Genomic DNA, 25640 nt, shown 5'->3' with positions numbered 1-25640 from the left:
TGGGAGAGTTGTTCTAGGATCGCTGATAGCGGGAAAATTACTCTTTTAAAGATAACTTGAGTTCTGACCTGTTTGACAGTGAGATTCCTGGCTGCAGCCTGCGAGCCCTGGATAAAACACCATCCGGCCTTTGTTGGAGGCCTTTGACTGAAGCTAATGACTGGTGTTGTGCCGCCCTGAGATAAATGGCATTATCTGTGCGTGGCCTGACAGGAAGCAGACAAGTAAATGGCAGGCTGCGGGGCGGATCCACGTGGTCCGGGCTGAAGGGTGAAGCCCAGACTGCAGGCTGCGGCCATGTCCCTGCTCCTCTGCTTAGGGCCTTGACTGTTGGAAAACTGTTTTGACAATGGCAACGTAAATTGGAAGTCAGGAATGCGTGGGTTTCCCTGCACGCTAAAACTGTTGTGGTTTGTGCGTAAGAAATGAGTGATGCGGTTTTGAGGAGGTGCCACCTCCATGTTCCCTAGCGCTGGTGTTTACAGGAGAGCCTGGGCTGCCTTCTGCTAATCGAACATATCCTGAAGGTAGTGTCCCCCTCAGTTTGCTCTACCATCCCTGTGATCTGCATTTGTACTGCTAGGCTAAACACTGTTATGTCAGTGGCGGCAGGACTCGTCCTGTGGTTGCTTTGTAAAACAGATGTATTAATAAAAGGGGGAAAAAAAACCAACAACAGTCCACAACAGTGTAAATTGTTTCCTTAGGGAGAAAGTGTTGAGAATAGGTGGTAGTGTGGAACAAAATGGAACCCATTGCAAACTGAACACTTGTCACGCTCGGGTCCACTTCAGTTTCTTCCCTGTGGCCTTTAGTGAAGATGCTCAGAAAATCCATCATCCTGTTCTGTACCTGCATGCCTGGTGGTTGCCTGGCCCCAGTGCCCTGCCTGGACTTTCCAGATTTGCTGTAGTCTCCATGACGAGTCCCTAGATCACAGGACACTTGAGCGTGTCCTGAGGGGTGACTTGGTCAGCTCCGCAGGGTGTTTGGAGATGTTGTGTTCAAGCTGAGAGCCAGACCACATGCTACGTGGTTAAAGCCCAGGGGGCAGGTAGGAGGGAGAGTGGGTGAGCTGAGACACCTTTGAAATGGTGCCGGCTGTGACACCACTATTGAGTGCACCACACAGCTGCATACTGGCACCCTTTCCTCCCTTCGGAGCCAGGAGGATCCCACATGTCCAGAAACCACACGTGGGATTAAAGGTCATCAGGCAGGGTCCGTGAAACAGTAGGTCAGAAGACCTTCCTGAGCAGAGGACAGAAGGAAATGGAATGGGAGACATAGGCCAAGTAGGCCTTAAATAGTTGCCTTCGGAGTGCCCAGTGTGACTCGACAGACTGTGCTGCTGTTGACTCAGCTGTCCATAGCCTTGACTGCAAGAGTCTTTGAAGTGCTCCTTTTATTTATGTGATGTGGGTCTGCCAGCCTGGGGCAGTGTTACCAGTGCACATGGTATCTGAGCACGTTTTACAAGTGTTGTCAGGAAGGCAGACTCAGAAACACTAACATTTCTGCTGATAGAAATACCACCTTCACTGCTGTTTCCGGTAAAGACATGAGTTAGGTATTTGGGGTTTCCATCACCCACTCTTAGAAACAGGTTGCATCACTTCCAGGGATACTTGGGCAGCTTGGCATGTACTTGCTGGATGTTCAGTGTTTCTCAGTTGTAGCACTCAAGTTTTGCATTGCCAGTTGGCCACGTATTCCAGGTTTGTTCCACGGAATACAGGTGAGATTGCCGAGTATAACCACATTTTAGTCTGCCTTGCTCTGAGCTAATGTACTTAGTACAGCTGATCCAACAGATAGGTTATTCTTTACTTAACAGGGTTGACACTATCCTGGCTTTACCTTGTACTTACATAATGTTGCAGTGTACGCTACAATGTGTTACTGCATTTCCTGGAAGGACAGAGAGCTTATCTGACTTCTTGATTGTGCTTTATTGATTATAATAAATACATCCTCTCATGGGTCCTCAGATGGTGGTCACAGCTGTGGGTGCATTGACTTCTGTTGAAGGGCTGGCCATAGTTCTGCTAAAAGCTCGTGTTTGTTTTGCTATATTTTCATACTGAGGAGTTATTTTTATTTGTTAATAATAATCACAGGAAATACATTGATCTTCTAAAAACTCTGGTCTATATATAACGTTCCCTGTTGGGTGAAAGATAGCAAAATGGTTGTCTGTGAAAATTTCTGATTATGATGTAAATACAAAATGTAAATATCTTTTTAAAATTCATAAAAGCTTGTTTATATATATTTTTTTTCTTCAATTTGGCAAACTTTTCTTTTTCCCTTTTCACATCAGAATGTTTCTGCCCCAGCTCTTTTATGGTGCAGTGTTTAACCGAAGTGAATAATAATGCAAGCTATCATTTTTTAATTTGCTTAAAAATATGTTTGAAATAAGATAATTTGAATAAAGATAATAACCAGTTTTCATAGAAGGACTTCTGGGGTTTTCTTAATATGAGATTTTTAAATCACAAGATTTTTTTGATTATGTTCATTAATTATACCCACAGTTCATTGCAGGCTATGAGTAGTAGCCATTTGGGCAAATGCAAAGATCAGACTGTGATTTTGGGTTGTTCCGTAGCCAGGGTTTCAGTAAGCACTCTCTGTTGCATTTTGTCTTAATTCCAGCTAAATGGTCTTGGCAATTGGAACAAAGTCTTTACATTTGAATGAAAGGTTGTAAAACTATTCAGAGTGACTTGACTGACAAGCACGTTCTTTGTAATTTTTGCTTTCCTTTTTTTTTTTTTTTTTTTTTTTTTGGAAAAAGATAAAAAGATTCAGGCGGGTAGGAATAAATGGTTGCTTCTTACGGCTCTGTGTACATGTGCATGTATACATACACACTCTGTGTTTATAAACAGGGCTATTTGATCAAAAGATGTAAGGGAGGGAGTAGGGTAAGTTGCATGCAATGAAAGAGGTTTGAGGATTGTACATGTATTTAGATTTTCGACCTGAAGGGTAGCTATGGTGTTTGATCACAATGCTACCAATAAATGAGTTGTATTTTTATGGAGAGAAGTGTATTATCTCTGCTTTTCTAGTAGGCAAGCAAACGCTGCTAAATCTCACCTTCTCTAACATCTACCTGTAATTTCCACTGAGGCTATTCAGAAAAAGCCATTGGAAATTTAAATTTGAAATCCCCCCCCCCCATTTTTTTAGTAAATTTTAATGTAAAGAAGGGCAATGTTGAATTGAGTCCTTTATGATAAATCTTCTGCAACCATTATGACTCAATATGGTCTTTAGAAATAGTAAGCATTTAAAATTGGTTCACTTATCTTCTCCCATTTTCCTCTCCCAGTTTTTGATTCGTCCTAGCCTAAATCGTATTCCCGGGCACAAACCCAGCTTGGCTGAGGTGATTCAGTCTCCTGGGAATCTACACTGTCAAATAATAACACAAGAAAAGTGTGCCCATGGGGATATTTGAAGCGTATGCCAATAGTGGTGTGCGAACGCAATTTTTTGCAGTCAAAAGAGCAAACTAAAAATCTATTGATTGTGGTTACTTGGTGTTTTCGGAACACTGGTATTCTAGTTATTGAATTGTCTTGTCATGTTAACCAGCAAGCAGATGGCATTATGCCACGAAAGTATACTTTTACTTAAAGGAACTTTAGAGGTTTTGATGTGTTTTCTTTTCCTCTTATTTCCCTGGCTTCTTTTTATTGAAGAGTAACATGAGGAGACCTGGTAGCAATTTTATTGCTTTCCCATAACAGTTTGAAATAATAGCTTGGTCTTTGGTTGCCAGTCAAGTTTCTACCAGTCAGCTTGATTCTGTTTTTTATCATGTGGCAGTGGAATATGAAAAAGTATATTTGTAGTTTGCTCTCAGAAACTGGCTCCTTTTTTTTTTTTTTTTCTCTCATGCTTCAATTAGCAACGGAGGAGTAAGCTCCAATTGGTCACACTTATGTAAACTCCTAGAATTCACTTTCTATTATTCTGATAAAAGACAGCAGTCAAGTTTAGGCTGAATTTCCTAGGAAATTGAGGTGCATCTGGCCTCTGATGCACAAGGCGCTTTGATTTTGCACACACTTAATTTCTTGCATTAGCCGTTGAGTTAATTCAGGGGCTCTGTTAAGTCCATTCCTCACTTCTAAATTCACACTACTCAAATGCCACCTTCATTGGTGAATTTCAGTGATACTGCATTGAGCTATGGTAGATGTGTATCTCTGTGTGCCCATAGGTCTACATTACACAAGCACAGATTTTACAGTTTTCACTGCTTCCCTCAACCATTGAGAAGAGTTAAATGCAACTTGTAATCTCAGTTCTCATAGTGCACAAGGCCAGACCAAATTATTTTTGGATTTCCTGTCACCTCCTTGGCTGATTCCTGCAGATGGCTCATGTTAAAAGCAACAATAATGTTTGAATTGGAAGAGTTTGGTCTTTGGGTTTTCATTCTTCATGTAGAACTGTTTATTTGTGTGTGGTTTGCCACACTACATGGATAGGACTATCAAATCTGTGCTTTATTATAGGCTTAAAGCAGTGGGGTAATGGCAGTAGTTGCATGTTCCAGGGCTTCGTGTTCTTGCCAATTCTTTCTTTTTGAAGGAGGAGAATGGAACTAGATTTGTATCTCTGCAACAAAAGGTAATAGTTAGAAGCAAATAAAATTAGAAATGGACCTCAATGCAACTCTGTTTTGCTGCTAGAAATTTTAAATCTGATTTAGTAAATGTCCAGGGACTTGTTTAGTTAGTGTGCACTGAAGATACAGATCTAACACTCCAGAGGCGTGCTGGCTCTACTGAACATACTTGACGTAGAGTTTTACCAGTTGTTTTTTGCCCTGGGTTTAATGTTAGGCAGGGTATGTTGAATTGCACTGGAGTTCAGGAATTTGAAGGAAAAAAAAATGTTGTAATTTGAGAACAGTGAAGATTGTTGTTGGCACACCCTGCCTTCCTATAAAGCTAAACTCATCTGACACTCTTCAACCACTAGTAAGGTGTAGTCTCAGGTAATACGCTTAGTGTTGCTAGTTGCCTTTTAAGGATAGGGTTATATATATTTATGCATGTATGTATATAAACAAATACATACATATATATGTGTGTATGTACATCTGTGTATGTATATAGGGTGTATACATGCACACACACATATATAAAGAAATGCTACTGTTTTATAAATGCAGCAGCTGAGTTTTTGCTAATAGTCTTTATTTACATTTCATGTCCAGATCCTTTAACAGTCTTTCCTGTGATGCTGCACCAGATGCCTAACACTGAAGGAGAAAGCTAGCAGCAGCTGTTTCCATTACAGCATTGGTACATTTTTCTCTACGCTTTATTTTCATTTTTATATTCCCCTCCAACCTTTTGTAATCACTCCTTAAAAAAGAATTTTCCCTTTGCCTCTGATGTATCTGTTTGCAGGCTTCTGTGTTATTCTTAGCTTTAAAAATATCAAACCTGCTTGATTTTTTTTCAGCTACGTGCTTAATGCTTTGACTCTTGCTCAACTCAAATAAGTAGTTCATTACTTTATGTCTGAGTAAGTCCTGCCTGAGATGAGTCCAGGTTACAGAACAAGGCCTACTATGACCAATTTGATTATTCCTGTAGCAACTTGAGTCTCAGTATGATTTGTATTTTTTTTTCTATGCCACCTGGATAGTATTTTTCTTATTCTTACTCTTTCCTTCACCATCTCTCTGAAAATAATAGTTGCATGGCTGTATGCTGTTACTGCTGAGATATGACTGAGAACTGCATGCCGTACAGTGAGGCACATTCATTTTCATCTAGTACCCGTTTATTGCCTTGAGCACTGTAAATCTGTCAGCTCTTCACGATGCTTTCACCTCTTTCTTCATTTGCTCCAGCTTCTAGTTTGACAATGTTCCCCTGAGGCAGAATTCTAATCTGCTTCCAATTAGTTGCAAAATGTGACTCAAATTTCCACATTATGGCTGCTGTTTTACTTGCACGCACACATCTAGAAACAAATTAATGCTCTTGAATATTTATTTTTGAGCCTTCAGATTTATGCTGGGAGGAAGAGTTGCCAACTATTTTCAAAGCACTTCCAAGATTTACCTTTTTCCTCAAACTGTAATATTTATTGTAGACTTAAAATGCCTCTTACTGCTTTATGTTTACAAAACCTTTTCAGCTGACTGGTAATTACAGAAGATGCATCACATATGGATAAATTCTAAAAATGAAAATACTTATAATTAAGGTTAAATTTGTGATTACTATGCCAAAGCAGGATACAAAGCACTTTTTTTTTTCCCCAGGGCTAGCACAGCAATTTTTTTTAACCTTTACTGTAGTTTTTGAGAATGAGCGTACTTAGTTGCCACCTGTCTGCAAGCCACTTACTATCCCTGACTCTAGAAGTCATCATTTGGTTGAAAGGGTGGGAGGGGAGAGACAGAGATTCATTTGGTCTTTAGTGAATTTTTGTAGATAGAGCTAATTAAAATCTGCTTGCATGCATCCCCCTATAGGTGTCTGTACTTGTGTATACGTATATCTACATGAATACATGGGTGTATCTTCAAAAGACTTTATATAAATGCAGTTTTGGGATTCGCAATTAATATTTGTATTCATATGAGTAATTTCATTAGGGATACAGCCTTTACAGTTCACTGGGGAAAAGGTGAATTTTTGGATGGAAAGTCCAGAGATCTAGATTAATACACTGCAGAAAGGACTGGAATCTAAACCCTGCTTGCAGGCTGAACTTTTGTTTGGGCAAAACCAGCATCGAAGCCTCCATGACAGTTCTGCTTGATTGCCCTTCTGCCTCAGTGCCTTATGTCTGTAGTTGCCTATATGGAGAAACACAGTATATTTAATTCAAATGTACCAGTAGCTAAATTTATAGGTGCAAATCTTCTGTAGAGTTTAGCACTCTGCAGCTTGGCAGATTGATGTCAGCAGCCGTAATAGACTTTAAATAGCCTTGCGGAATTTCATTGGGAGTATATTGCTGAAGTTGATATTGCTAAGTACCTGTCATTTCTAAATGAGATTTGCACCTGTAAATTTAGCTGTTCATTTGCAGTAATTCACTTACTTATAGACAGATTTTTTTGAAATGTTTCACTGTCTTTACCATCCCGCATTGAGTCAGTAGCGTGCTAGCCCCTTGCTATATATGTGAATATCGGAGTGGAGGTGAACACGCACATGCACCGTGTTTGGGTTCACAGTTCCTGAGAAAGTATTTTCCATCAGGAACAAAAATGTAAAAACAGAGATAGAGGAAAATGACCTTGATGTTACCCTGATTTTTCTTGGGTCAAAAATGACTCTTAACTGCATAGATGAGAAACCTAGAATGCTATTTATTTCTCTAAAGATTTTGTGTCCTCTTGTAGACTCTTGTGATTCACAACATCATTTTATGAGGAAACAGTGTTTGCAAACATGGTGAAATGCTGCAGCAGCATGACCTTTTTTTTCTCATGCAACGTTGAAGTCTGTGAGGGCCAGCTTTGAAGTCAAGGTGAATTGCAGTTCCTATGATTATCAGCCGTCGAGAAAAAAAGTGCACAGATAATTGAAGCCAAAGTGGAATGTATGTATTTGCAGCTTACAGGAACAGGCTTAAAGATATCCACAGTGCTTAACCAGGGCAGCGCATAAAAAAACAGACCCTCACGCCCAAAGGTATGTACACGTACACATGCACGCACACAACCCCACATTATTAATTTTTCAGGCAAAAGCCACGGTGCTTGTGAGAAGCATTAAATGCTTTTGTTGATAGCTTATAGTTTTATAAACTCTAAATGAGCTTATTGCCTTTTAACCAGCACTAAATAATAGAAGAACCTATGAGCCTCCACATTGGACAGCAGCCAAACAGCCAAAGAAAGAAAAAAAAGGAAATGAATGGTTTAATTGTAGAGCAAATCATTTGTTTACAGATTAAGACCTATTTGGTAGCCAAATCCTATGGACAAGGAGGTGAAAGAATGAGGCACTAAGGTACAGGAAATGAGCTTTACATTTTGTGAATAAGTCCAGCTATTTTTACCTCCTCCTAAAACAGAGGAGGCAAGGAAAAATGAATTGTTTAACAGCAGAGGCTGCTGAGCACAGTGCACATATTTAGTAGGAACAAAAAGGTGGGAGAAGGGAGTGTTGGTGCGCTTTACACTCTGACAGCAACCTGACAGCTGTAGCTGCTTCCAGCTAAGGGGCACCCACTGGTGGCAAGAAGACCTGCCCTGTTTTTTTTTCTTTGAGAACGGGGGACGGTTGGAATGTCCCTGTTAATTGTAATTCATTTGTTTCAAGCCCTCTCCCCGACAACATACTTAATTTCTGTTTTTTTCTTTATGAGAGTTTTTTTTTTAATGGGCCTTTGTTTCATTGTTTCAGTATTGTAATTAATTAGCAGACAGTTCAAAAGGCTCAAAAGTGCTTGTGCTTCCTGATTTATTGTTGTACAACATTTTTTCAAAAGACCTACTAGCTGCTTGTCTGTAAATTTGAAGATACCATTTTCATGAGTCATTGGTTTAAAGGTCAAAGGCAGGAAAGTCTTATAGCACAAGTGGAGTAACCTCTACAGTTAAAGGTTGTTTAAGCTTTTTCGTTTGAATCTCCTTCTTTCAGTAATTTGCATCCTTTCAACACTTCCACCTTTCAAGCTGAATTTTCTGTGACTTCTTTACTGTAATTTCCTCACTATCACCAACATGGCAATTAATTTGGGAAGCCTAAATGTGGACATTAGAAACCAAACCCTCATGTAAAAGAAAAGAGGGAATGGCTTCAAGTTGTGCCAGGGGAGGTTCAGGTTGGAAATGAGGAGACATTTCTTCTCAGAAAGAGCAGTCAGGCATTGGAACGGGTTGCCCGGGGAGGTGGTGGAGTCACCGTCCCTGGGGGTGTTTCAGGAAAAGTTGGATGTGGTGCTTAGGGACATGGTTTAGTGGGTGACATTGGTGGTAGGGGGATGGTTGGACCAGATGACCTTGGAGTTCTTTTCCAATCTTAATGATTCTGTGATTTTGTTTATACACAAAACATCCCTGCCATCTGTAGCTTGGGAGGCAGAGCCTTTGGGGAAAATGTCTCATGATTGTTTATGTGAAAATTGGCGTTGATTTGATCAGATTATGAACCTTCTGAAGAGTATGCTGAGCCTATGAAGATGTGGCTATACGTACTTGATTTTACATCCTCAGTAGCTGTAATAAGTTTGTGTAAGAGAATAATTGGGCAAGTTGTGTCTGGTTGTTTGAAGCCATTATAAAATACTCTTTTAGTTTGATTCCCTTTAAATTAGGATAAAGTAGGCATTGAGGTTTTTATCCCTTCGACTAGCAGGAAGCTCATGTAAAGAAAAATCAAAAAAATACAGGCAAGAAAAGAAATTGTCAGTTATTCATATATGAAATCCAGTAAGGGAATAGGACAGCTTTCAGTGTGTATTATGCTGTGTAATTGTAAGAGGACAGAAAAATGTTAAATGACCTTTAGGTGTGGCCTTTTAAGTGCTTAGCACTGCAATGTGTTGTTTCCTTTTGTATCTCTTGACTGAAACTTCTGACACTATATGGAGTATTACTCCTTCTGCTTATATATAAGCAAACATAAGCACAAGTGCCAGCTATTAAAAATGTTCCTGACAAACTGTAGTGTACCGCATAGTAACCCTAGGAGCAGTATTCTTCTCTATTTTTTTTATTTATTTCTATTAGCTTCTGCTGTATTTCCTTACCCAGAGAGTGAGAGAGACTACATGGTAACATGCATGCAGCTGTATTTCCAAGTAACAGTCCATTTCACTAATTGCATTTAGAGGTGGAATCTGCTTGCCTGGGAACGAGTGGCAACATTAGCACTAACATCTCTGCAAGGAGGATACTGCCTGGAAAGTTAGGAATTTTGCCTGTTACAAGCTGTTTTAATTGTGTGTGTATTCTTAGCATGTTGATGTCCCTTCATTTTGTCCATTAGCAATGAAATGGCTATTTCCCGCGGAACAGTAAACCACCCTCTATTATCTGATGCCTATTTGGTAAAGTGAGTACTGACATCATATGTTACATAATTGAAAGCAGTGTTCTGAGTGACCCTTAAAGAACTCTATGTTCTGGTATTGTGATTTCACACTGTAATGTTCACACTGGAATTTCCACGGCACAACTGGCACAGACACAGAAACAGACTGTAAGAGGAAGTTTGTTTCCTCTGGAGGCATAGCCTCAGCATGGTAATATTTTTTGCATCTAATTACAAGTGTATAATTTTATTGTTGTTGCTGCCTCTAACAGATGCATGGGTGGTCTTCATACTTCACAGTGAAAATGATAGCACTGAAATAATGGGTGAAGTTCCATAAATTCTCAAGACAAAATTAGTCCTTTTTTGTGGCTGTATGAGGCTTAACTATCAGGAGACAAATTCACCCCAGGCCAATTCTTACTTTTTTGATCAATGTAGTGAAGTTAGGCTTACTGAGCTTTTCTGTCTCATTGGTAGAGTCAAAACAATAATTAAGCAATGTTGCCCTGAATGTGGGCCTTTGTAAATTCAAAAGGAAATTTGCCTTCTAAATCAGCAATTTAAGGCCAAGAAATTACTTAATCTCAGGATTTTGTAAGATTTCTTACAGGCTTGTTTTGATTTTTATACCAGCCAGAGGGCTGGCAAAATTGTTAGCAAAATGAAATTCTGGACATGATCTGAACTCATTGAGATAAAAAATAGGTATGGATAGTACATATGGTGGCATAAGAGCCCCTCTGCCTTGTAATTACATTTAACAACTTCAAATGCTTCCAAGAATGGAGAGTAGCTCCATGGATAAGGACTATGGCACCTGTGTTGTTTCTTCTCATAGTTTAAGCATTTTCAGTGTTTTATTTTAGAGAAGGTCGTCTAATCTGGAAACGGAAAGTCAGTGTACTAGACTAATTTGTTTTAGCTGTTGCTAAATTTGTAAAGCATTCTCTGAGAAACCAGGCTATGAGCAGAGAGGAAATATTAGTTATTTTGAGATTAATTGACTCTCCTTTTAAATTAAATCTTCATTTGAAAATAAACTCGCGGCTCGCTTGAGAGCTGAATTGCAGAATTCATTGTTTTTCAATATAAGAGCAGAGCATCACTACAAGTCTTCTGAGTAGCGCTATAGTGTAAGTCAGGCTGCACTTAGAAGAGCCAGTGCTTCCAAGATGAAATCCTATTACAGCCCTGTTGAAATTCTTTGATATCTTTATTGGTTTGCCACTGTGGAAGTGGGCTATGGTAAATCTTGTTTTCTTGATTTAAGGACAGGAAAGGTCATGTTTTTGCTGAGTTCTCTTGCAAAAGATTTTGCACAGCTCTCTTACAAAAGAGCGTCTACAAATTTGTCATGGCTGTATGTAGCCTTTGCATCTGGATGTACAGTGAGGCTGTATCTGTGAAGTGGGTGTGAGTGGAGCAGTGCCAGGACAAAACTGGCAGCTGGCTGCCAGAGCATGTCTCAGCCTACAAGCACCAGTGGAACAGTTCTGTTAGGTTCCTGAAAACTGCACGGGAGCTGTGGTCCCACGTGTGCTTCCCACTGCATCTGCCCAGAGTGCTGCCAGTACCCGTCACTGATGAGTACCTTCTTACATTTCCTCCTGCTTTTGCAGTTTGGGCTGTTCCCTAGCTTGCTTCTGTCAAAAAAAAAAAAACAAAGTCCAAGTGATCCAAACGCCATGTCTATTTGAACCTAGCGTCCAGATTGGTTGGGATAAAAGGTGGCTGCATGTGTGGTTGTGTGGGCAGTTTGGAGAAGAAGGCAGTGATTTCCAGAGGAGGTGAGGTGGGGCTGGTGATAAGGAGCTGCGTTTGATGCCTTAGTTTCAGTCTAGCTCAGTTGCAGATGTGTGACTGCAGCATAAAGTACTGAATGTATTTGGGCATTTAGACTGACATTTTCAATCTCCTGGTTAACCAGAGGAATTTATTCAACAACAACAAATATCAAGAGACATGAGCATTTAGAGTCTGTCTTCTAGATGGTCACCACTACTTCATGTGTAATTCTCTCCCCTTATTTCCACCAGATCAGTGATTATTCTTACCATTACTTGCATTTGTATGATGCTAATTCTGTGCAGTGTAATCTTTCACTGAAGTGCCTTTTTCACTATTTTTTTCCCATCTAGTGCCATATTCAGTGTTACCAGAAGAGGTAGAATATAGGCAGAAAATTTCCCTTAAGACTCTCCTGTTCATTTGACAGATTATATATGTAGCCAAATCTCTTGTTCCCTGCTGTAGACTGTCAGTTTTGCCTCTCGTTTCTGTGGATTTATCAACCAGTTACCGAGGAGAGGAAAGTATTTCCAAATTGATAGGAAAATGTGTTGTGAAACCGCAAAAATGTAGCAAAGTCTCCAGGGTAGGCCATGTATCTGGAACAGCTCTTTCAGGGTTTTCATTTTATTGGGGGAACTAAGTAGATTTCATTAGCCTGAAGTGACAGTGCCTTTCGAAACCTGTGTGTGAAATCCTTGTGTCTTTTATTGCCTTGTCCTCCAAGTGTCCATACAGACCCCTCATTATCAGTATTTGGAGGTTCTCAACTGCCTGTCTGGTGGTCAGGCACTCCAGAGCCTCCAGGAGGAATATCACAGAGTAAGGAGGAGGGAGGCTAGGGGTGTAGTAGTAGGAGCTGGAATGGAGTCTCTTCATGCAAGTGAGTTGCACCCAGGTAAAGAATATTCACACCTCGGTTCTTCCAGGGAAGCCCTTTTTTAGGGAGAGGATGTTAAGCCACATCTGTAGGGATTTTTCTTGCCTCTGTTTCCACACTTGCCACCAGGCTTTAGAAAACTCATTTTCCAGCTTAGAGATTGTTTTGGAGCTGGCACAAGACAGAAACAGCTTTGTTTTTATGGCACTCTTGAGTGCTGAACACTTCTATGGGAATATATTTATTGGCCTGTTGATTGCCCTGTGTGCCAGGTGTAATAGTTACGGTAACCTGTGCTAATAGGTGACCAAATGATTCTTTGTGCAGGTGATTTAATTTGATTGATTCTGTGCTTATGCGACAAATCTGTGCTGTTGAGGCAGCCAGCTGGTGGTGTGATTGTGAAAGTGGGGTGCTGCTCTCCTAGTCTTAATTTAATGCACGTTAGCTAGGTTTCTGTGAGCTATCCCATGACAAGGAAATAAAAAAACACCTTTTTGGAAGGGAAGAAGAAGCAAGAGAGTATAGGTCATCAGTAAGGGACCAGTCTCTTTCTTGAGTGCCTGTGTTGTCAACATGAGGTTAGAGGAACTCATGATTTTTGGCTTTCTTGTCCTTCTCTTCATACCTGTGATATGATACTGTTAGTAAGGGGGGTGACACACAACTGTAGGTTCTTAGTAACCAGTATATATTGATGAACATTTAATGTGAACTTGTTCCCCTTGGGTATTCTTTGACAGTGCAGAGAAGCATGTGGCTGTAACAAATTACCAAAGGGTTAGTCTTTCTTCAGTATGCCAGAATTTTCATACAGATGCTTGTGCTTGTCGTAACTTGGATTTCAAGTTACTTTCATCTCAGCAAGGGAAGCATAAAAAGCACAAGAAGTGTATTTTGGCAGTCACCTCCATTAGTACAGGGGGCTGAAAGCAAACCACCATGTTTCCTGGTTAATTGTTGTTAACCTCTGGTGGAGCTATTGACAGTTTGAACTGGCACCAGCCCCGGGTTCTCAGTGCTGGAGCTTCCTATCCCGAATCTGTACATAAAGATATCTTGGGAGTTTCCATGATGATGGCACATGCTGTTTTCAGGGTAGTGCAGGGCTAGCTTGAATGGCCTGGCCTGAGGAGTGTGCCTTAGGTAGTTCTAGAAAGAGACAAAGATAATGTATGAGGCACGCTAGTACAGTAGCCAAAAGAACATCAAGACTGGTTTGCTTTTTGTCTGTCCTAATTAAAGACCTAAAGAGATGTGTTACTAAGCCACAAATATGTACTGGGCAGAGACCTGAGTGTTGTTGCTTCCAGGTAACCTGAGCTTGGAGAAGTGTGCATAACTGGAGAAAACGCTTTGCTCTGACGGGCGCGGCTGTAAATATCACGCAGTTAGAAAGTGAAGGCTATCTTTGGCATGCCCACAAAGTCTACGACTAATTTAGTGGGTATTAATGTTGCCTTTGATTATCAAATCAAAGTTCAGTAAAACGATGTTTGTTCCCAAGATGTTAACTTTCTGAAAAGTCACTGTATATCAGTTAATTAGCGATGTTTATAGGATCGGCATGTTGTTAAATAAACAAATTAAACATTAATTAAAATGTAAGTATTATAGTCTTAAAATATACAGTTATCTGACCTTTTTAAAGATATGGCTTATGTACTACTCTGTGCCACAGCTATAATTAATTAGAATGAAATCTAATAATGAGAATGTTTACTCTCTAATGAAGCTAAATGTGGAGATCTCTTTCCTGTTTGTCGCTGCTGTTACAATGAGCGGTGTATTAAAATCCTCAGTCATCGCAGTTAAATAAACTTGTTACTGACTGGAGTTTTGCTCTGCAGATTAGGAGTTTTTTGCTGCCCATATTGCTCTTTAAAGCACAAGGATAGCCTAAAATGGCTCCAGATTATGATGTATGGCTGCTCTTGTGAAACTGCAGCTGCGAATCTAAAAGAGGATGTAACCATGCAGAATCGCTCTTTTAGATGGTCATTAGCGCTGCATAAGTACAAGCCTCTTTTTCAGATAGCATTTATTCTTCACGGTTCTTCTACTAGTATTTGATGGCAATGTCATTTGCCAAGCGTTGAATAACAATGAATGTTTTATTGAAGTACAGTATTCTGAACCAGTGCTTTTTAAGCTGTTTAAGTGCTTAATTTTCATTTGACTGCTCCTTTTCATGCAAATGTGAGTGTAGCAGAAAAAGCCAATACATTCTCCTCTGTTGTGCTGTTGTGATGTGCTGGACTAAGCTGAAGGCTTGTGTGTGGGAGAAGGAAGCACAGCTTAATTTGTCATATTTATCCACTAGCATCCTGCTCGATCTCTAGTCTTCATTCTTCATTTTACTTAGAACGAATGGGTGCAAAAAGAAAAAAAAAAAAACAAAAAACAAAAAACCCGACTTTCTGTGTGATACTAAGGAAAAAGCAAGCCAAGAAACAGTCTCTTCCTTGCCCCCAAACAGATGGAAGACCAAATTACAGATTCCTTTTATGGCAATGAAAAGAGGAATTAAGTCTAAATAGTTCAATGCTTGGTTCTTTCATTCTTCTTCCAAGGATCTCAAAGCAAAGTAGTCATTAGGAGTTCATTTCTTAAAGGCAGGTTTTTATGTGGTTAACACCTACAGCTATGGTAAGATTTTTCAACAGTCTAGCACCTACTTTTGCTATTATAAGAGAATCTGAGGGGAAGCCATGCACCCAGTGTGCTTTGTTCTTTTTGAACATCTGGCCTGTTGTTTCAATTCGTGAGCTATTCTGAAAATCTGCCATCAGTTCTGTGTTTTAAGTTCTAATTAAATATAGTATGCAGGCTGGCGATAAGCTTCATAATAGCAATGCTGTCGCCATTTTATAGACAGTGAAATTGAGATGGAAAGATTATGGAGTTACTGAACATTACTGATATATTTCCATACTGAATAGCTCCATCAGAAGAGGCTTTTAGAGCCTAAATTCACATCCAGATAAGTACATCTTTTATTTCAGCCTTTCAGGGTTTTAGAACCACAAAGGAAATTGACTGCACTATGGCATGGAACTTAGTCATACTATGCCATAAGCACGGACGGCATCCATTCCTACATTATCATCAGACTCTTTAACATGATTTGGGTGGGTGAATTAGTATCATTTATTTTGGGACAGATGCTATATCCGTTTTGCAGGCAGTAACAAATACTGTGCAGACTTTAAGTGTTGTTACACTAATTTCAATAGAATGCTCGGTGATTCTCTTCTAATTTTAAACAGTAATGAAAGCAAGTGTCAGTCTTAAGTAAATACTCAAACTAATCCAGATTATGGTAGTTTAAATACTTTTTCCTTTGCCATGTCAGAGTGAAGAATTTTCTATTTTATGTAGATTGAGATTGAAGATGTTTGTGTTTATCTGAAGTTTTTTGCCCTTTTTTTTAATGGAAAAGTTAGTTTTCAGTGTAAGCATGTATCTGAAGTTTTGTGCTTGTATTCAAAGATCCACCGACTCTATCTCTAGCTCAGATGACTTCTTACGCATTTTCCAAGGTTATTTTTGGTGTTCATTTTTCTCATTTCTCTGTCCCCAACACACAAGCATGTCTTTGGGTATCTTGCAGTCTTTTTTTTCTGCTTGACCATTAGTCATATTGATACTCTGGTGATAAAGGAACCTTTCATCTCAATGCATTTTTAACAGTACAGTATCAGGACCTGTCACATAAATATTTTGTTGACATCAAAGAGACTATGTAAAAACCTACAATTTTGCAGAAACACAGATTGAATTGTATTTCACCCATTTCAAACACAAAAAGGAAAGATGACTACGTTGTTTCTAGTGTCTGTAAGGAGTCTGAAGTGCTACAAGCCAGGTAGTTTCATTTTTAATGTGTATCACTTTAAGGTAATTAAGTGTTGATAGCGTTTTCTACATTTTCAGACTGGGTAACTCCTTCAAAATTGAAAAATAAGTATGTTGTCATTTTTGGTATCCGAAAGTAGTGTTCGGAACTACTTTGTTTGAGAGCAGGCTTTGAACTAAAATACCATATTACACATTGAGAACTGTTGTCAACCAGTGCACTTTTTATGTTTTATTGTTGTACAGTATTTGCTTTAACTCATTTAAGAGTTGGTGCAATAAGAGGGAAAGTAAAAGTAGCAGAGGTGTAATAAACGCTGGTTTAATTTTTATAGCACAGTACATTATAGAACTATAAAACTGTGTGATTATCTAAGTCATTAACACTGTCTTAAATCAAATAAGTGTTTAGAGCCTGACACAGTGCTGAAAACCAGTGTATCAGCGACTTTCTAAAAGTGAATTTGAACAGAAGCCAGTGTTGCTTGGAAGAAAGATTCTGCCGTTATGCATCATCAGGAGCTCAGTATTAGGGATATCATCCAACTATTACCTTCTCAAGCATTCCCTGTTTTACAGCACTCCTATATCATTTTCACACTTCTTGAGAACGGTAGAATGTAAAACCCGCAGAGCATTTGTGCAGGATCACCACCAAAAATGGGTTACTTGATTTAAGTTATGCCATGCACTTGGTTTATGAAAGTTTTTGTTGTCACTAGCTGTTGCATCCTGAATTTGTTGATAGCATGTTAGGAGGCATAGCAGGAGCAAATCTAAAAGTCATTAGTCAATTAAACTCTTTCTATTTTTGTTAGGACCCAGCTGATCCAGGCACCATATTATTTGTTTGTGCTTTAAACCGTTTTTTTCAATAATGATTTAAGAGATCCTTAATTGCCTGATTTGAGACATTTGGGGTGTCCAAGACTTTTGTACACAGACTGCTCGTCACTCTCTGTAAATGATGTCTTTAAGTTGAAAAGTTAGAAAATCTTGATGATTCTTTGAACTCAGTCTAAAAATAAATAAAGTCTCTCTCTCTGTAATTTGCTAGATGCTGGAAGGCTACTCCTGTCAAACCTTACACATGCCACTTGGCACACCAAGTTCCACATTTGGCATTAGTCTGCATTAGTTCATTCAAAATTGAAAACAATGTGAGAGAACGCTTGGAAGATAAATTTCCTGTCTCGGCCAGCTGAAAAAGAACATGGCCTCTTAATAAATCTAACATATTTTCATTAAAAAAAAATTGTATTTGATCAGCTGCACCATGGCTGAATTACTTTCCTATTTTATGATACTCTTATGGAGGTTAGCAATTGGCTTAGATGACATCTCCCCAGTAAATGTTTTCCCAGGTAAGCTTTTAAGCAGCTAATGCAAAATCACAAAATCATCTCAAAATTGGCAGTCCTCATAAAATAATAGAGATGAAGCACGAGAGAATACACTGAAATTAAAGATTTAGGTTTTTTGAAGGTGGCCTCTCACAGCATGGAGTCCCTATTAGACATGAAAAAGACATACATCCTTTTTGGACATGTATCAGTGGACATGTTCCCCAACTGTGTCTAGGGTAACGTACAAAGTATTTCTAAAATTCTATCAGCTGTTAATCTGTGAGTGGTAGATCTTTGAGGACCTGGTGCGGTACAGCAGGCTGTGCTTTCAGGCACAGCTTTCACTAGAGGAAGAAGAAAGCACAAGCCCAAGTCAGCGAAGGCCTGTGACACATAATATGGAGTTGTCAGGCATCGGGGTGCACCTGAGATGTGACAGGTCTCTGTGAGGGTCGTCCGTGCCCTTCAGTGCATGTGTGATGCCTGGGGGGGGTCTCACCTGCGGAAACCAATCTCAAACTGAGCTGTCACGTCCTGCTTTCCTCTGGGCCTGGCATGTCAGGATGAGTCCCACCAAAACCAAGAGACAAATCATGGAGCTTTTTGTCAGGATCTGAGCTGTGCACCTGCTCGGCTGTGGGAACACAAGAGCTGATGGAAGACTACAGCCTCAGTTAAAACTGCCACGGCAGGTGTCCCTGCAGCAGGGATGGCCGTGGAGGCTACCACCACTGTGGTTACCCACCCAAACAGGGTCCACCCAAACAATGTCCCTGTGCTCCTGCTGCTCTGCGGTACGAATCCACTGCTCAGGAAGGCTGCTGCCTGTGTGCCATCCTCTGCCAGGATGGGCAGCAGGCTTGGTGAAAGCGGCTGACGGGGACAAGTATCTGGAAGAACAGAGCAAAGTGCAACTGTTCAGAGTGACTGTTGGTCAGCGTGTGTGCTGGGGGTGTAATTCTTGCGTTACAGGCTCCAAGCTGCAGATTCAGCCTAGGAGGTTCCTGCCTCTTACCTGCCCTTTAGTTAGTCGCTGGCAGTACCTGAGCTAGAGCATGGTAAGGTAGCTCTGGAAAGGCCCCACAAACCAAATTCCCTCCTTCACAGTGTACCCTAAAATACAGCATTGGTGGAATTGATCAGAGAGGCATGCTGTTAGACAACTCTTTGCATTTTTAGACCCCTGGGTCAGGTCCAGACAGGGATAACAGATGACAGGATAGTGAGTGAACTGATCTCAAAGACTAACCAGTTCATTTTGCAGCATTTCAAGTGCCAGCGGTAGGCTGGTTTAGGTCCATCTCAATAGCCATGTTTGCATTTTACAGAGACATAGCAGCTTTTGTCTTCCTATATTCTCATGTTGTTTCTCTTCATTTGCATGGAAGAAAAATAAACCTCTTGTCAGCCACGCTATATACCAGTCAGAAAGAAAGGCACATTTGTGGGACCTTTTCCCACACCTTTCAAGACTGAAGTGAACCTGATTTGGTAGTATTTCTGCTTTAGCTTTTGTAAGTCATTAGTGAGACAGAGTAAATGGATGCCTGGAAGGCTGGCTAATTTGTTTATAATAGTAAATGGCTCTGGTTTTGAGAGAAAAGCCATCAAACACTTCTGTGCGTGGATGTTCATTTCCAAATATCTGAATAATGATTGAGGTTGTATAATTGATACATTCAGGAAAGGAATGCATAGAAGTTGTCGCCTTTATCCACCAAATAGGGCTTTTGCAGCCTTTTACAACTTCCCATATGTTAATGAAAAACATTTTCTGAGAAATTGGCAGCTTTGCGCTTTGTAGCTGATGCCAGCTTTTTTCATGGACCAGTTCAAGGCAGAGCAAAGGGAAAAATGCCTTGTTTTAGTGCGTGAATTACTCTGACAAGCTTTCACATTGCCCCTCCTCTTATTAATATTCTTTTTGATGTGAGCTTGTAAAATAGAGGATTGGCTGTTAATCTCTGGGATCTCAAGGGCTTTTGGCAGTGGCCCATAATTGATGTGTTCACATGGCTGTTGTCTGACTACTAATGATTAGACAGCAGTGTTATCTCCTAGCTAAATCTGTGTTGCTTATAAATCACACTTGATAAACTGCAGTTTCATTTCTTCAAAGGATCTGTACATGTCTATGTACTTTGATAGAACTGCCAGAGGCATTTCATGATTTCATGACAGCTTAGATTAGTTTTATTCTTTATTTCAGTTGAGCAAAATATTTGAGTTTCTATCATGTGCACAGAAATGTTTCTTTTTGTTATAAATTCGTCATGCAGTGAACAGAGTAAAAAGCATGTGTACAATTCAGGCAGAGCAGAGAATAGAAGGTGCGACTGACTGTAGAATACCACACATAAAATGTGGAATATTTGAGCTAATGCTTTCCTTTGCTTTATTTGAACAGAAAGGAAGCTTCATTTGCAGCAGTTGTTGATCACTGCTGGACTGTAAAATAGTCTATGAGACAGCGTGTGAAAGGGGAAATTAAAGGTTAGACTGATGTACTGAAGCACAAGGTGTTTCAGTAACGGTATCTGGAATTTGTGGAGTGAAACCATGTCCTTTCCATGGCTCTGTTCTTTCTCAGCAAGACAGGAATGATAAACCTTTACTGAAAGTCTGCAAACGTAAACTTTTGTCTGTGCTGGGTGCTTAGAGAACATGCTAATGATGATCCCTGGGTACTAAGGTAAAATCAGTAGAAAAAAAATGTCTTCGAGGTAGGGACATGGGAAGAGGCATCTCAAGGTTGCCTGCTGCTAAGCCACAGGAAGAGTCTTCAGCTGTCTGTTCCAGGGCGTGTAACCAGATGATTTGGTGCCTATAGTTTAGATAGTTTCATGAAAGAGAATTAAAAGAACACTAAACCTGGGTTTTTCCTCTCTGCCAAGACTGAATTGTCTCAAAACTGAGGCAAGTGGGTAAGTAAATTTACAGAAGTCTTCAGTGTTGACTCCAGATCTTATATTTGTCTTCATATTGCGAATTTAATCCTTTAGTTTCATTAAGGATTATTGGACACTTTGTGTCAGTGCCATATTCAGTGTACAAAGAGGAAAAAAAATGCATTCTGAATTAAATAAGTATTAGCAGTTTCCTCCTCACGAGGATTATTTCCTCTTAAAAATCTTCACGTAAAAAATTATTTGAAATGCTGATTACGCCTGTAGCTGGTAAAACAAACACTACAATCCAAATTCTGCCATTAGTTTTGCTTCAGTGAAACTACTCTGGATTTACACCAGAGTTAAGATATACACCAGTTGAAAGGAAAAAAAAAAAAAAGAATGTTATAATAAATTGACTTTCCCTAAGAGACTGTAAATATTCTGAATTGGGAGAGCTGGAGAGATAGTTGTTTTTTTGTTCTTTTTTATTTTTATTTTTATTTTTTACTTTGAGAGTAAAGCTTTTTTATTATTATTAACTATAATTCTCCAACAGCAGGTAGTTGTAGGAATAGCTAAATAATAATGATTCAGCTTCCTTTTCAGTAGAATTACCAGGCTGAAAATGGAAGCTGAAAGGTCATTTTAAACTTATTTTCTTCAGTGAGCTGCTGAAAAATCATAAATGCATCTGTCCCGTTCTTAAAGGTAGTAATAATGACTTGTTCTTTAAATAGATTTGGGGCATGGTATCAGGTGCTTTGTAGTGTTTATAGCTAATACCATGAAATGTTGTATGAGAGAGAGAGCGGAACTAACCAAGGCAAGATACTACATTCTATGCAAAAGCCCAAGTAAGAGACGTAAGGCAATATTATAGGAAGATTCACCTGTCTTATCTAAGGGCTAGCTAAATTAGAATTTTTGGGGTCAGTAGACATGGATAAATAGAAGTCCATGAAGTGAAATGATTAATATTCAGAACATGCTAAAAATATCATCTGTAAGAATCTAGTTAGACAAATAAAAGGTTTTTGTATACATAGACCATCAGGGAAGTTCAGTTCTTTGTCTGAGGATTATAGAGGTGAATTAATGAACTGAGGAATCAACAGCCTGAATCACCATGTACAGACTTAAAACTCACAAAGTAGAGTAGTCAAGAAATGGGTAGAAGGAAACAAAAATCTAATGCTGGCATATCGATGTGCAAGAAGTCAATGAAGTGCGAAGAAGCTGACTAAAGGTACTCTTGCTCTCCTCAGAGTCTTGCTTTAGTCCGGATTTTGCAATGCAGATTCCTGGAAACAAAAAACGCAGAACAATATTGATTCTTTATATCCCTACTGGAATGGCTGCAAAGGCAGATCTTCCACCAGAGCTGCAGTGACACTGACTAACTGAAACCATCTTTTGTTAGTTTTGTTAACTGTTGCTGCAGGGTTGTAGGGTTGTGGTAAGATTTGCTTGGAGAGGGAATGAAAACTTGAATAGAAATGCAACAGTTCAATGCATTTCTGTAAGGAAATACCTTATGTTTTTCATGGTTGAGTCAAGCAAACACTTGTGGAGAAGAAGCAGTGATTGTCATTTTGTTTAGATGAAAACCATCATTGTCATAGTTTACCTCTTCCAAAAGGTCACAGAACTAGAAAAAGGTATACCTAATCCCTTACTAGGAAATAATGGTGCCTCGATTTTTACCGTATTTGGTCACATGACACTGTCTGGTGCTGGAGATCGTCTTGTGCACGCTCTCTGTAAATCCAAACAGTTCACAGAAATGTCTTTCTTGACGAGCGGAACAGTGTGTGTCTCTGCAGACAGCATAGGGATCTTGAGAGAGGTTCAGTGCTGTTCATTCTCTGTTAAGGCTTAGCAAAACAGCCATGTGGTGACTGAAGACTGGAAGTGCAGACAGAGCTGCTGAGTAGGAGAAACCAACTTTCAATGGAGAAGGCTGCTCTAGAGACCTATGGGCAAAGTTATCTCAATAAATATGGTTTTCTTGGGCTGAAAGAGGAGAAATATCTTCACTAGAAAATTGCAGGTGGTGATCTGGGCATCCTCCCAGGCCTCTGCCAAACTTTGAATTGACATACAGTTTTTCACAGATGCAGCCCTTGGCAGAAGGATATCACTGGCAACTGTCAAATGCTCATCTTTCCCACAGTAAAACGGGTGAATGTCACTGGGAAATCCCAAGCATCTGAGCTAGAACAGGAGACACAAGAGAGGTCAAGGTGGTTTCCATGCCTGGTGTTCAGCACCATTGTCTCTGCATTAAACCCTACTGAAAGCTTTCAGTTCTCATCATGCTCTTCATTGTATGTTAGCGCTGTCCTAAAAAATATTACCTGTATAGTATTGGTGGAACAGCCAAAGATACAGTCCTATCCTGAGTGAGAAGGTCTGGAGGTCTGCATGCACAAAGAGTACATAACTATCAAAAGGTACTGTCTTTGCAGGAGTGTGTTTGCTCATTTAACAGTTAATTGAGTGGCATAGAAAAAACTTGAATACAAGCAGTATTTTTTTCCCATTACAAAAAAAAGCATAAGAGTTTTGAGTGGATTTTTTTTTTGCTTCATATTCAGAATACAGAAGTTATTCCAGATATGAGCGATGTGCTAATGTACAGGGAAAAAAGGGCCATTTTCCCTTACAGTGTCCTTTCACTTGCTTTTTTTTTTTCTTTTTTCTTTTTTTTTTTTCCTTCCCAGCTTTCAGTTGAGTTAAGTGGAGAAGTTCACTTTAGGTACAGGAAATACGTAGAGTCTCCATGTAGATGCTACTTGTGTTATTCAGTTCAACACAATTACATCTTGGATTTCTTGTCAATATACTACAATATTGGGAAAGCACATTTTATGGATTATTCTTGAATTGAGAATTTAAGTCTAAAATTTGGATGCAATTAAGGCAGTCTGAATCTCCTTCATTCTTCCTTAATATTCAAGCTCCTATGATTCTCAAATAAGTTGACCAAAAAAACTAATTTTCTTACTACCTCTGACTGTCCTGTATGTTGAATGTAAGGCTTGTAACAGATATCTGCATCTTATATTTCTTTCCTATATTCTAAATGTGTCTTTAACAGCACTGACCTTTTTTCCCCAATAAATTTGATGTAGAAAACTTGTTTTCCTAAAATGCCTATATTAGTCAGTAAATATGTGTTTTAATAAATACAACATCTTTGTTATTAACCAGTATTTCAGAGGTATAATTACTTCTGAGAACAATTTAGTGCTATTTAAAAAAAAAAAAATCAGTTCTGTTAAGTACAGAGTCAAAATTCTTCTGCATGGCTTGTTGAGTGAGTTTGAATGAAAGAAATACTGAATTGAGATCTAATTGATATTTTTCATATAAAACCAATATTCTTTATGGAGGTCATTTTTATTACAGGGTAACAAATATGCCTAAGGTAACAGAGTAGAATATGAAGGACTAGCTTTATGTTTTAGATGTAAGTTCTTGTGGGGCAAGGGTTGTATGAGATTCCAAGAAGGGCAGACACACTCCAGAGCACACTAACATTTTTTCCATGTCAGATTCTCCCACATTTGTTTTCTTTCACAGTAGTTTTCATTGATTTCGTTAGAATTACTTCTGATTTATGATGTTGTGAATGAGATTAGAATGAGGTCTTCTACGGTCGTTGTTGCTTTAGAGCATTAAGGTAGGGCAGGCATACTTTATATAAAAACAAGGTAATCTCTCCTATACCGTGAAATCTAGAAAAAGCAATTTGGAGAGAAGCAAGACTTTCATATAGGCCTGATTTCCATTTTTTCCCGCTTTTCATTTCAGACACGTTAAGTAATAATAACTCTAAAGATCTTGTCAGTGTCAGTTTCAAGGTTGGAGGTTTCTCATTTCTTTCAATCTTACATTGGTGTCTTTTTTAAGGAATGATTTAGTTTTGCAAAGAGTCAGGCTTTGTTTTTTAGGTATACCCCAGATTAGGTCTGGAATAGGTTCTTCTTGCATTGTTTCTGCTGCTGCAGATATTCCCACTTGGCAATGTCTGTAGTAAATGTTACTCAATTTAGAAGGCAATAACTTCTTGCAAGGGGTTATCCTGAGCCTTAAAGCTGCTTCTTAAACCTGGACTTTTCTCCAGTCTGTATATTGGTGGATGGAGTGAATGGCTTTTGGCATGTACATTTCAGAATCACATGGTAACACTGCGGTGGTGTATGACCCTGTTTGGTCTTATGCTGGTAGACTCTATCTTCATGAAAATTTATCTTCAAAGATGTATCCTCATTAATGAGGCAAAACTACACATACTTTCATGGCTATAGATGTGATTGCACACTTCAGTGGTTCACATCACATGGCCTGGCTGTGTGGCAGCTATTTTCTTGTTTGCATTTTCTGACTATGACAGAAACATTTCACACTTTAGACAGATGCCCTCTGAAAGTTTTCAAAGTTGAAATGAATGAAATAAATCATAGAATCATTGAATCATAGAATGGCCTGGGTTGAAAAGGACCTTAAAGATCATCTAGTTTCAACCCCCCTGGTGCTGGCAGGGTTGCCAACCACTGGAACAGGCTGCCCAAAGCTGCATCCAGCCTGGCCGTGAACGCCTCCAGGGATGGGGCATAGATATGAATAGATACAGAATACATTCATGCGGTAGTATGATCAAATGTTATCTACTTAAATCTCTGTAAAAAGGGAGTTTACTTTGAGTAATACTGTGAATTTGCTTCTGGCCAGATAAATAAATGGCATGGTGCATATGACCATAGATGTTCCTGAGATTTTGCTGCTCTTTGATTCATGTGGGTTTCCCTTGGGAGTACATGAGAGAGTC

The 25640-nt window shown here is 39.3% G+C and overlaps 1 protein-coding gene across 9 annotated transcripts in view; it reads left to right on the top strand.

Annotated features, from left to right (window-relative positions):
• The window catches only part of ZNF608 (zinc finger protein 608), a 107469-nt gene that overhangs the window by 9017 nt on the left and 72812 nt on the right, over window positions 1-25640 (top strand). The window contains exon 1 of one of the 9 annotated variants that reach the window (XM_048048799.2): window positions 9848-10251. The exons of the other annotated variants lie outside the window; for them this stretch is intronic. Coding sequence (XP_047904756.1) covers window positions 10249-10251 — 3 coding nt within the window. The 5' untranslated portion in view covers window positions 9848-10248. Of the gene's footprint in view, window positions 1-9847; window positions 10252-25640 lie in introns of those variants that run through there. 9 annotated transcript variants of the gene reach the window in all.

This window comes from Anser cygnoides, chromosome Z (genome assembly GCF_040182565.1).
Source record: "Anser cygnoides isolate HZ-2024a breed goose chromosome Z, Taihu_goose_T2T_genome, whole genome shotgun sequence".
In the NCBI taxonomy this organism is placed as follows: domain Eukaryota; kingdom Metazoa; phylum Chordata; class Aves; order Anseriformes; family Anatidae; genus Anser; species Anser cygnoides.
This window is presented reverse-complemented; position numbering and strand designations above follow the sequence as displayed.